Source organism: Nerophis ophidion, linkage group LG25 (assembly GCF_033978795.1).
Source record: "Nerophis ophidion isolate RoL-2023_Sa linkage group LG25, RoL_Noph_v1.0, whole genome shotgun sequence".
NCBI lineage: Eukaryota > Metazoa > Chordata > Actinopteri > Syngnathiformes > Syngnathidae > Nerophis > Nerophis ophidion.
In genome coordinates this window covers 34,287,082-34,299,944 of record NC_084635.1, presented here as the reverse complement: position 1 = coordinate 34,299,944, position 12,863 = coordinate 34,287,082, and the positions used below count along the sequence as shown (strand labels likewise).

The window sequence follows — 12,863 nt, the reverse complement described above, 5'->3', positions numbered from 1 at the left end:
CAACTGCTGGTCCCAACCCCATTGATAAAGCAAGACATGCCACTTATCAACCCTGGTAAGGCTCACCTGTGAAGTGAAAACCCTTTCAGTTGACTACCGTTCGAAGCTCATGGAGAGAATGCCAAGAGTGTGCAAAACAGTAATCAGAGCAAAGGCAGGCTATTTTGATGAAACTAGAATACAAAGCATGTTTTCAGTTATTTCACCTTTTTTTGTTAAGTACATAACTCCACATTTTCATAGTTTTGATGTGACAATCTACAATGTAAATAGTCATGAAAATAAAGAAAATGCATTGAATGAAAAGGTGTGTCCTAACTTCTGGTCAAATTGAGATGCACATTTGCAAATGATTTTGCTATTATAAATACTTCCATATAAGAAGCTGATTGGATCAGGAATGGCGTGTTTTTGAAGCTTAAAAACTGGACGGTATAATCTTGTCTCGATCTTGTCAATTTCCAGAACGAGATCCTGGGAAGTCCAAGTACGATCAGGACCGAGCGGACAGGTTGGAAGGCGTCGATGGCTACACGCCGACCGTTCTGGTTTCCGCGGCAACCACCTCGCATTTCCCAGTGCCGACTCTGAGCAGCACCATCACGGTCATAGCTCCCACTCATCACAACAACAATACAACCGAGAGCTGGTCAGCGTTCCACCCGGATCGGCCGGTGGATCACGGTCCCTTCAGGGGGCCCCCTCCTCAGCAACGAAAACGCTGCCGTGATTATGACGGTGAGAAATGCAAATAAAAGTGAATGTTGTGGACTTTACAGACACTAAACATGTGCAAACATGTTATGTCCTCCAGAAAAAGGCTTCTGCATGAGAGGAGACATGTGCCCCTTTGACCACGGAAGTGACCCGGTTGTAGTGGAGGATGTCAGTCTGCCCAATATGCTGCCCTTCCAACCTCCACCTATGCCTGGTGTGGACCCCCAACCACCACCAGGTCTGCCACCTCCACCTCTCATGAACCCGCCACCTGTGAATTTGGGGCCTCCTGTACCCCCACCGGGCGCCCTCCCACCAAGCCTGCCGCCGGTCGCCGGTAGGAATTCCGACTTGTTTTTGTAATTAGAGAATGTGTTGAGTGGAACTGAGCTACTGTTAGGCCTGGGCCCATTACACATTTTACTAAATGCTATGTATAGATTATTACCAATAAAATATATTGTATTTAACAATATTAATATACCACTGATGTATTGATATAAAATAATAATAATGCAAGTAAACCCTTTTGAATTTAATAAACTTGTATTTTCGTATATACCAGGGGTCGGCAACCCAAAATGTTGAAAGAGCCATATTGGACCAAAAATACAAAAAAAAATTCCTTCTGGAGCTGCAAAAAATTAAAAGCCATATTACATACAGATAGTGTGTCATGAGATATAAATTGAATTATGAGGACTTAAAGGAAACTAAATGAGCTCAAATATAGCTACAAATGAGGCATAGTAATGCAATATGTACATACAGCTAGCCTAAATAGCATGTTAGCATTGATTAGCTTGCAGTCATGCAGTGACCAAATATGTCTGATTAGCACTCCACACAAGTAGGGTTGGGTATCGTTTGAATTTGAACGATTCCGATTCCTGACAATTCTCGATTCCGATTCTTCTTGTACCAATGTGTTTGACAGGTAGTCTGCTGCTGGAACCAATGCAAAGAGTGACTGCTCTTACAGCCTGTAACAATGCATGCACTTGGCGATTTATGGAGGCTATCAAATTTATCGAGGTTATTTTCATTTATTGTTCGATTAAGTGACTTTTCGAGCATCGGCCCAGGTCTACGTGTGAAGATACACTCTTCTCATGAGATAATATACAATACTTGGTTGAAGAGATTAGATTGTATCGTACATTTTAACAGGGTGAAGTGTAGGGTGGTAGAATTAGGACAATTCCAAGGTCTTGGTATTTCGTCACACCCCTAGTTATGAGTACTGTGCTACATTGTATTTGTTTTTGTTCCGTTATGCCAAGTTATCTTTTTCTGACCATCACTTTTTTGAAGGACGATCTGGTCACAGTTTTTAATGTTTTTATGTTACTTTCAAACCATTTAAGGTGATGTAATTGGGTTGCAATGCTATGACCTAGAGCAGGGTTCGGCAACCCAAAATGTTGAAAGAGCCATATTGGACCAAAAATACAAAAACAAATCCGTCTGGAGTCGCAAAAAATTAAAAGCCATATTACATACAGATAGTGTGTCATGAGATATCAATTGAATTATGAGGACTTAAAGGAAACTAAATGAGCTCAAATATACCTACAAATGAGGCATAATGATGCAATATGTACATATTCTAGCCTAAATAGCATGTTAGCATCGATTAGCTTGCCGTCATTCAGTGACCATATATAGCTGATTAGCACTTCACACAAGTCAATGACGTCAACAAAACTCATCTTTGTTCTTCCATGCACAACGTTGATAGTTTGGTGGACAAAATGAGACGTAGCATAAAACACGTCTTAGAAAGTCGGAGAAAGCTATGCATGTAAACAAACTAAGGTGAGTTCAAAGACCGCCAAAATTAGTAGGACAAAACGGCGCTTTCCAAATACTCGAATCAGTGAAGCATGTTTGATATAAAGTGTGTGCTTTATAACAATTATGGAGGTTTGTGTCATGTTTGTCCTCCTACAGAAACCCTATTAAAACAAAAAATTTGTCCTCAGGCGATGGTCTAGATCAGTGGTTCTCAACCTTTTTTCAGTGGCGTACCCCCTGTGAACATTTTTTTTAACTCAAGTACCCCCCAATCAGAGCAAAGCATTTTTTGTTGAAAAAAGAGATAAAGAAGTAAAATACAGCACTATGTCATCTGTTTCTGATTTATTAGATTTAATAACAGTGCAAAATATTGCTATTTTTTAGTGGTCTTTCTTGAACTATTTGGAAAAACTAAAAAAAACAAACTAAAAACTTGTTGAAAAATAAATGATTCAATTATAAAAAAAGATTTCTACACATAGAAATAATCATTGACTTAAAGTGCCCTCTTTGGGGATTGTAATAGAGATCCATCTGGATTCATGAACTTCATTCTAAGCATTTATTCACAAAAAAGAAATATTTAACATCAATATTTATGGAACATGTCCACAAAACATCTAGCTGTCAACACTGAATATTGCATTGTTGCATTTCTTTTCACAGTTCTTTTTGACAGACATTTTAGTGAGAAACCTGAGCTTGTGCTTCACTGAGGATCAAGTTCTTCTCCACGCAGATTCTGTTTTTTTGCTTTGATTTGATCACAGCCATTGCAGAGAAGGAGAACTCGCATAAATATGTGTAGGCAAAGGGTAATAGCTGCTCCAAAGCTTTTTGCCCAAGGTCAGGGTGCTCCTGCTTCACAAACACCCAGAACTGTGTAAGTGATGAGGTGGAAAATTTCATCTGGAAGCCACGGTCAGATGACACTTCCAGGAGTTTTTCTCTATAAGTGACAGGTAGCTTGCTTCTGGTAGCTTCAGACAATAGAAACAGATTTCTCACCCAATCCAGCTGTGCAGATTTCTCCTCCATGTCAGGAAAGTAGTGATGAAAATCTTGAATCAAGTTGGTCAAATGACCCAAGATGACTGACTTGACTGGAGTTCTGTCCACATCCTCATTTGTGAGAAAATCATCCACCTGAGGAAAGCAGGCGAAATTTCCCTGAGCACAGGCCGTTTTCCACAACTCAGCTTTCTTCTGAAAACCACCTACCTTGTCATAAAGAGTAGTAAGATGGATGGTTAATAAGAGGAAGAGTAGTAAGATGGATGGTTAATAAGAGGAAGAGTAGTAAGATGGATGGTTAATAAGAGGAAGAGTAGTAAGATGGATGGTTAATAAGAGGAAGAGTAGTAAGATGGATGGTTAATAAGAGGAAGAGTAGTAAGATGGATGGTTGATGAAGAGGAAGAGTAGTAAGATGGATGGTTGATGAAGAGGAAGAGTAGTAAGATGGATGGTTGATGAAGAGGAAGAGTAGTAAGATGGATGGTTGATGAAGAGGAAGAGCAGTAAGATGGATGGTTGATGAAGAGGAGTAGTAAGATGGATGGTTGATGAAGAGGAGTAGTAAGATGGATGGTTAATAAGAGGAAGAGTAGTAAGATGGGTGGTTAATAAGAGGAGTAGTAAGATGGATGGTTGATGAAGAGGAAGAGTAAGATGGATAGTTAATAAGAGGAAGAGTAGTAAGATGGATGGTTAATAAGAGGAAGAGTAGTAAGATGGATGGTTGATGAAGAGGAAGAGTAGTAAGATGGATGGTTAATAAGAGGAAGAGTAGTAAGATGGATGGTTGATGAAGAGGAAGAGCAGTAAGATGGATGGTTGATGAAGAGGAGTAGTAAGATGGATGGTTGATGAAGAGGAGTAGTAAGATGGATGGTTAATAAGAGGAAGAGTAGTAAGATGGGTGGTTAATAAGAGGAGTAGTAAGATGGATGGTTGATGAAGAGGAAGAGTAAGATGGATAGTTAATAAGAGGAAGAGTAGTAAGATGGATGGTCAATAAGAGGAAGAGTAGTAAGATGGATGGTCAATAAGAGGAAGAGTAGTAAGATGGATGGTTGATGAAGAGGAAGAGTAGTAAGATGGATGGTTGATGAAGAGGAGTAGTAAGATGGATGGTTGATGAAGAGGAAGAGTAAGATGGATGGTTGATGAAGAGGAAGAGTTGTAAGATGGATGGTTGATGAAGACGAAGAGTAGTAAGATGGATGGTTAATAAGAGGAAGAGTAGTAAGATGGATGGTTGATGAAGAGGAAGAGTAGTAAGATGGATGGTTAATAAGAGGAAGAGTAGTAAGATGGATGGTTGATGAAGAGGAAGAGTACTAAGATGGATGGTTGATGAAGAGGAAGAGTAGTAAGATGGATGGTTAATAAGAGGAAGAGTAGTAAGATGGATGGTTGATGAAGAGGAAGAGCAGTAAGATGGATGGTTGATGAAGAGGAGTAGTAAGATGGATGGTTGATGAAGAGGAGTAGTAAGATGGATGGTTAATAAGAGGAAGAGTAGTAAGATGGGTGGTTAATAAGAGGAGTAGTAAGATGGATGGTTGATGAAGAGGAAGAGTAAGATGGATAGTTAATAAGAGGAAGAGTAGTAAGATGGATGGTCAATAAGAGGAAGAGTAGTAAGATGGATGGTCAATAAGAGGAAGAGTAGTAAGATGGATGGTTGATGAAGAGGAAGAGTAGTAAGATGGATGGTTGATGAAGAGGAGTAGTAAGATGGATGGTTGATGAAGAGGAGTAGTAAGATGGATGGTTGATGAAGAGGAAGAGTAAGATGGATGGTTGATGAAGAGGAAGAGTTGTAAGATGGATGGTTGATGAAGAGGAAGAGTAGTAAGATGGATGGTTAATAAGAGGAAGAGTAGTAAGATGGATGGTTGATGAAGAGGAAGAGTAGTAAGATGGATGGTTAATGAAGAGGAGTAGTAAGATGGATGGTTGATGAAGAGGAGTAGTAAGATGGATGGTTAATAAGAGGAAGAGTAGTAAGATGGATGGTTGATGAAGAGGAAGAGTAGAAGATGGATGGTTGATGAAGAGGAAGAGTAGTAAGATGGATGGTTAATGAAGAGGAAGAGTAGTAAGATGGATGGTTGATGAAGAGGAGTAGTAAGATGGATGGTTAATAAGAGGAAGAGTTGTAAGATGGATGGTTGATGAAGAGGAGTAGCAAGATGGATGGTTAATAAGAGGAAGAGTAGTAAGATGGATGGTTTATAAGAGGAAGAGTAGTAAGATGGATGGTTAATAAGAGGAAGAGTAGTAAGATGGATGGTTGATGAAGAGGAGTAGTAAGATGGATGGTTAATAAGAGGAAGAGTAGTAAGATGGATGGTTAATAAGAGGAAGAGTAGTAAGATGGATGGTTAATAAGAGGAAGAGTAGTAAGATGGATGGTTGATGAAGAGGAAGAGTAGAAGATGGATGGTTGATGAAGAGGAAGAGTAGTAAGATGGATGGTTAATGAAAAGGAAGAGTAGTAAGATGGATGGTTGGTGAAGAGGAAGAGTAGTAAGATGGATGGTTGATGAAGAGGAAGAGTAGTAAGATGGATGGTTAATAAGAGGAAGAGTAGTAAGATGGATGGTTGATGAAGAGGAGTAGCAAGATGGATGGTTAATAAGAGGAAGAGTAGTAAGATGGATGGTTAATAAGAGGAAGAGTAGTAAGATGGATGGTTAATAAGAGGAAGAGTAGTAAGATGGATGGTTGATGAAGAGGAAGAGTAGTAAGATGGATGGTTGATGAAGAGGAGTAGTAAGATGGATGGTTGATGAAGAGGAGTAGTAAGATGGATGGTTGATGAAGAGGAGTTGTACAGATGGATGGTTGATGAAGAGGAAGAGTAGTAAGATGGATGGTTGATGAAGAGGAAGAGTAGTAAGATGGATGGTTAATGAAGAGGAGTAGTAAGATGGATGGTTGATGAAGAGGAGTAGTAAGATGGATGGTTAATAAGAGGAAGAGTAGTAAGATTGATGGTTGATGAAGAGGAAGAGTAGTAAGATGGATGGTTAATAAGAGGAAGAGTAGTAAGATGGATGGTTGATGAAGTGGAGTAGTAAGATGGATGGTTAATAAGAGGAAGAGTAGTAAGATGGATGGTTGATGAAGAGGAGTAGTAAGATGGATGGTTGATGAAGAGGAAGAGTAGTAAGATGGATGGTTAATGAAGAGGAGTAGTAAGATGGATGGTTAATAAGAGGAAGAGTAGTAAGATGGATGGTTGATGAAGAGGAAGAGTAGTAAGATGGATGGTTAATAAGAGGAAGAGTAGTAAGATGGATGGTTGATGAAGAGGAGTAGTAAGATGGATGGTTAATAAGAGGAAGAGTTGTAAGATGGATGGTTAATAAAAGGAAGAGTAGTAAGATGGATGGTTGATGAAGAGGAAGAGTAGTAAGATGGATGGTTGGTGAAGAGGAAGAGTAGTAAGATGGATGGTTGATGAAGAGGAAGAGTAGTAAGATGGATGGTTAATAAGAGGAAGAGTAGTAAGATGGATGGTTGATGAAGAGGAGTAGCAAGATGGATGGTTAATAAGAGGAAGAGTAGTAAGATGGATGGTTAATAAGAGGAAGAGTAGTAAGATGGATGGTTAATAAGAGGAAGAGTAGTAAGATGGATGGTTGATGAAGAGGAAGAGTAGTAAGATGGATGGTTGATGAAGAGGAGTAGTAAGATGGATGGTTGATGAAGAGGAGTAGTAAGATGGATGGTTGATGAAGAGGAGTTGTACAGATGGATGGTTGATGAAGAGGAAGAGTAGTAAGATGGATGGTTGATGAAGAGGAAGAGTAGTAAGATGGATGGTTGATGAAGAGGAGTAGTAAGATGGATGGTTAATAAGAGGAAGAGTAGTAAGATGGATGGTTGATGAAGAGGAAGAGTAGTAAGATGGATGGTTAATAAGAGGAAGAGTAGTAAGATGGATGGTTGATGAAGAGGAAGAGTAAGATGGATGGTTAATAAGAGGAAGAGTAGTAAGATGGATGGTTGATGAAGAGGAAGAGTAGTAAGATGGATGGTTAATAAGAGGAAGAGTAGTAAGATGGATGGTTGATGAAGAGGAGTAGTAAGATGGATGGTTGATGAAGAGGAAGAGTAGTAAGATGGATGGTTAATGAAGAGGAGTAGTAAGATGGATGGTTAATAAGAGGAAGAGTAGTAAGATGGATGGTTGATGAAGAGGAAGAGTAGTAAGATGGATGGTTTATAAGAGGAAGAGTAGTAAGATGGATGGTTAATAAGAGGAAGAGTAGTAAGATGGATGGTTGATGAAGAGGAGTAGTAAGATGGATGGTTAATAAGAGGAAGAGTAGTAAGATGGATGGTTGGTGAAGAGGAAGAGTAGTAAGATGGATGGTTAATGAAGAGGAGTAGTAAGATGGATGGTTGATGAAGAGGAGTAGTAAGATGGATGGTTAATAAGAGGAAGAGTTGTAAGATAGATGGTTGATGAAGAGGAGTAGTAAGATGGATGGTTAATAAGAGGAAGAGTAGTAAGATGGATGGTTGATGAAGAGGAGTAGTAAGATGGATGGTTGATGAAGAGGAAGAGTAGTAAGATGGATGGTTAATGAAGAGGAGTAGTAAGATGGATGGTTGATGAAGAGGAGTAGTAAGATGGATGGTTAATGAAGAGGAAGAGTAGTAAGATGGATGTTTGGTGAAGAGGAAGAGTAGTAAGATGGATGGTTGATGAGGAAGAGTAGTAAGATGGATGGTTAATGAGGAGTAGTAAGATGGATGGTTAATAAGAGGAAGAGTAGTAAGATGGATGGTTGATGAAGAGGAGTAGTAAGATGGATGGTTAATAAGAGGAAGAGTAGTAAGATGGATGGTTGATGAAGAGGAAGAGTAGTAAGATGGATGGTTAATAAGAGGAAGAGTAGTAAGATGGATGGTTAATAAGAGGAAGAGTAGTAAGATGGATGGTTGGTGAAGAGGAAGAGTAAGATGGATGGTTAATGAAGAGGAGTAATAAGATGGATGGTTGATGAAGAGGAAGAGTAGTAAGATGGATGGTTGATGAAGAGGAAGAGTAGTAAGATGGATGGTTGATGAAGAGGAAGAGTAGTAAGATGGATGGTTGATGAAGAGGAAGAGTAGTAAGATGGATGGTTGATGAAATGTTGGTGTCCTTGCCCTGTAGGGACATATTCAGTTAATTCAGTCTGCCGAAAATATCTGCTAGATAACATAATTTAGCAAGCCAGTCCGTGTCCTGGAACAAGGTGGCGTGGGGGGAATGGTGATCAATCAGAAAGGTGCGTACCTCGGAACGTAATTCCAACAGCCGGTTTAGTATTTTCCCTCTGGAGAGCCAGTGCACTTCTGTGTGCAGCAGCAGTTGCAAGTGTTCAGCTCCCATATTTTCACAGAGGCAACGAATTAAGTGAATTAAGTGGCCTTGATTTTATAAAGTTGATGACTTTGACGCTGTCGTTTAAAACGTCATGAAGCACAGGGCTAATTTTCCTGGACGCCAATGCCTCCCTGTGTGTGACACAGTGAGTCCACTTCACGTCGGGGTTTTCTTTTTTTAGAGCGTGCAATCAGTCCTCTCACGCTGGCCGTCCTTGATGCTGCTGCATCTGTGCAGATGCTGCTGCAGGACTTCCAGCTGATCCTATTCTCAGAGAAGAAAATGTCAAAAATGTCCTCTCCTGTTGTTCTCCCCTCTAAATCTGCGTTCAAAGGACTCCGGCTTATTAGTGATTCCCAAAGCCCCAAAAAAGTCTGCGGGCTATAGAGCGTTTTCATTTCGGGCTCCAGTACTCTGGAATGCCCTCCCGGTAACAGTTTGAGATGCCACCTCAGTAGAAGCATTTAAGTCTCACTTTAAAACTCATTTGTATACTCTAGCCTTTAAATAGACTCCCTTTTTAGACCAGTTGATCTGCCGTTTCTTTTCTTTTTCTTCTATGTCCCACTCTCCCTTGTGGAGGGGGTCCGGTCCGATCCGGTGGCCATGTACTGCTTGCCTGTGTATCGGCTGGGGACATCTCTGCGCTGCTGATCCGCCTCCGCTTGGGATGGTTTCCTGCTTGTTCCGCTGTGAACGGGACTCTCGCTGCTGTGTCGGATCCGCTTTGGACTGGACTCTTGCGACTGTGTTGGATCCATTATGGATTGAACTTTCACAGTATCATGTTAGACCCGCTCGACATCCATTGCTTTCCTCCTCTCCAAGGTTCTCATAGTCATCATTGTCACCGACGTCCCACTGGGTGTGAGTTTTCCTTGCCCTTATGTGGGCCTACCGAGGATGTGGTAGTGGTTTGTGCAGCCCTTTGAGACACTAGTGATTTAGGGCTATATAAGTAAACATTGATTGAGTGATTGAATGTTTTACAAAAAAATATCTGCTCATTAATATCGTCAATATCAATGTATCTGACAAAAGCATTTCCACTAGTTTCTGTGGATTCATCCAGCTGGAGGGAAAATGAGTCGCTAAGTTTTCCAACAACTTGCTCAACAATGTCTTTCCCCATTTTATCTACTCTCCTGCAAACAGAGTCATTTGATAAAGGCACATTCCTTATTTTCTCCGCTCCGTTTTTATCCAGTATTGTCTCGGCCAGCACTACAGCGGCTGGAATTATAATCTCTTCAGCGATAGTGAACGGCTTTTTGGCTTTAGCAACAAGCAAAGACACCGCGTAAGAAGCCTCCAGGGCTTTGACTGATATTGTGGACGCCTTCCGTATCGTGCCTTGACATGACCTGAATTCATTTAGTCTCCTCTTAAAAAAATCAGGTGGCTTACCGACATGGCAAGCGTGTCTTGTCCGGAGATGCCGCTGAAGATGTGCGGGCTTCATGCCGCTGTTCGCTAACATTTCTCCACAGAAAAAACTTGGGGGGGGTTACAACTCGAAGCCGTAAATCCCATTATCACATGTTCTTCGGAATACTGTCTGAATTTTGCCGGCTCTGGTTTGGCACATGTTCCTCCTAGTTTTCAGCTGCATTACTGCTACGCTTTAACCACGCCTCCATTGTTTTCTGCATCGATAGTTGATTGACAGTTGGTGCCGTGCTGCACCGCCAGGTAGGATCAAACCTTCATGGCATGGGGGGAAACTCTGGGTTTATGGCAATTAATGGAATAGCCCACTACTTGATTTGATGTTCAGTTTATGAACTTGCATTCATCCATCCATCCATTTACTACCGCTTATTCCCTTTTGGGGTCGCGGGGGGCGCTGGCGCCTATCTCAGCTACAATCGGGCGGAAGGCGGGGTACACCCTGGACAAGTCGCCACCTCATCGCAGGGCCAACACAGATAGACAGACAACATTCACACTCACATTCACACACTAGGGCCAATTTAGTGTTGCCAATCAACCTATCCCCAGGTGCATGTCTTTGGAAGTGGGAGGAAGCCGGAGTACCCGGAGGGAACCCACGCATTCACGGGGAGAACATGCAAACTCCACACAGAAAGATCCCGAGCCTGGATTTGAACCCAGGACTGCAGGACCTTCGTATTGTGAGGCAGACGCACTAACCCTTCTGCCACCGTGAATTGTTGCTATTTTTATATTTTTAAAAAATCTCAAGTACCTCTGGCATAGCTTCAAGTACCCCCAGGGGTACACGTACTCCCATTTGAGAAACACTGGTCTAGATCCCCATTCGGCTACTGTTTATTTACCTGAAGCAATGCAGATTTTGGCGTAATTTGAAAGTTTTAGAGGCACGTATTCAAACGACAATGAAAATAATATTTAATATGGAATGGAATGGGTTTTTACACTCTTAAGAAAAATATATTTTTTAAACCTTTAAACCATTTATTATCATCAAGATGTTACTGCACGCTATAACCTTACTTCATTGGACAATCATCGTATTTATAGAATAAAATAATGGAGGTACATCATGTTTACATCTGAGGCGTCCACAAATTAAACAAAGTTGGATTTATTTGTTCATCGCTAAGTAACTTATTTAATTGACATAACGAGTGTCATGCTGCTGTGATCATGACGCTAGTGAGGAAAAGGATAAGCTTATTTGCAGTTGATTTCCTGCTACAAATATTAATGTAATCTACAATTGTCTGCAGTTGTGTTTTTGCTGTGAAGTTCATATTTTGTCGGATTTTTTTAGCTATAAATGTCCCTGTTGTACAGCCATGTTTGCTAGCGATATCAAAATTCAGTATATGTTACCAGATATTTATTAATCTACTTTATTAATTCTATTAAGGATTTTTTCTTGAGGCTAACAAACGTCAACCAACACACTACAATGTGGTCATTCGTGTCAATAAAATCAGAATCAGAATAGTTTATATTGCCATTGTTTGAGAACGGGTTCACAAACTAGGAATTTTACTTGGTGCGATATTGCAGCATAAAACGCATATAACACAAAATAAAATATCATAAGCTGTAACTGAGCTATCAGACCTGGTTTTTATTTATTTATTATTTATTACTTTTTATTATTATGTTAACAAAGCACTTGTCTTTCCTGCACAACAACAACTAAGCTTTTATTTTCTGTTTTGAAAACCAACAACAAAAAAGGTGGATGGGACCAACAATCACAATATCTATAATTAGGACTCAACAGGGTATTGTTTATTTGCACAATTGGGTTTTTGTAACACAAACTAATGTGATCTCTTGTTCCTTTCTTACATTTAGTTCTGCTCTCAAACACTACTAATATATTAGAGAATAAACTGGATTGCATCACAGAAAGTGTCTCAAACAAAGCAAATGTTCAAACAAACCTTTTCCAAAGTGATCACTGCAGACACAAGCATGGTTCGATTGTATTCCACAAGAGGATGAAAGGGATTTCTTTAGGAGTCATTTTGTTTTACCCTTTATAAACTACTTTTTTCGGGACACTATGAAAGCTCTTTCCTATCCCTCTACGTGAGCGACTGGAACACCCAAGAACAGAACAGAAATATGACATTTTCTGCTCAAACCCTACACTCTATCCCGTTTGTTTTGATGCTACGCTCAAGCTGCTTGACCATCATGTGAATTAAGATGTCTAGAAGTAAAACGGATGTGACGGCACATGCAACCCAGTAATTGAGCTGCAGCCTTTTCAGTATAATGGGACATGGTCATGTTTCAGGTCAATAAAAACTTTTTCCTGTATTTGTCAGGACCACCTCCTCCTCTTCCACCACTTCAACCATCAGGAATGGATGCACCCCCCAATTCCATTACGAGTGCTGTTCCCACCATTGTCACTTCTGGAATGCGCTCTTCGGTGCCTCCAATGTCCGCACCACTTTTCCCCTCAGGTTAGTGTCACAATCATTGTCACCTGGAGGAC

General features: G+C 40.5%; 1 protein-coding gene across 4 annotated transcripts in view; it reads left to right on the top strand.

Moving 5' to 3' along the window:
* The window catches only part of rbm26 (RNA binding motif protein 26), a 50,424-nt gene that overhangs the window by 12,893 nt on the left and 24,668 nt on the right, over window positions 1-12,863 (top strand). For all 4 annotated transcript variants that reach the window (XM_061887623.1, XM_061887621.1, XM_061887624.1 and 1 more), the window contains 3 exons: window positions 466-738; window positions 815-1,054; window positions 12,691-12,831. In XM_061887623.1, coding sequence (XP_061743607.1) covers window positions 466-738; window positions 815-1,054; window positions 12,691-12,831 — 654 coding nt within the window. The remainder of the gene's footprint in view (window positions 1-465; window positions 739-814; window positions 1,055-12,690; window positions 12,832-12,863) is intronic.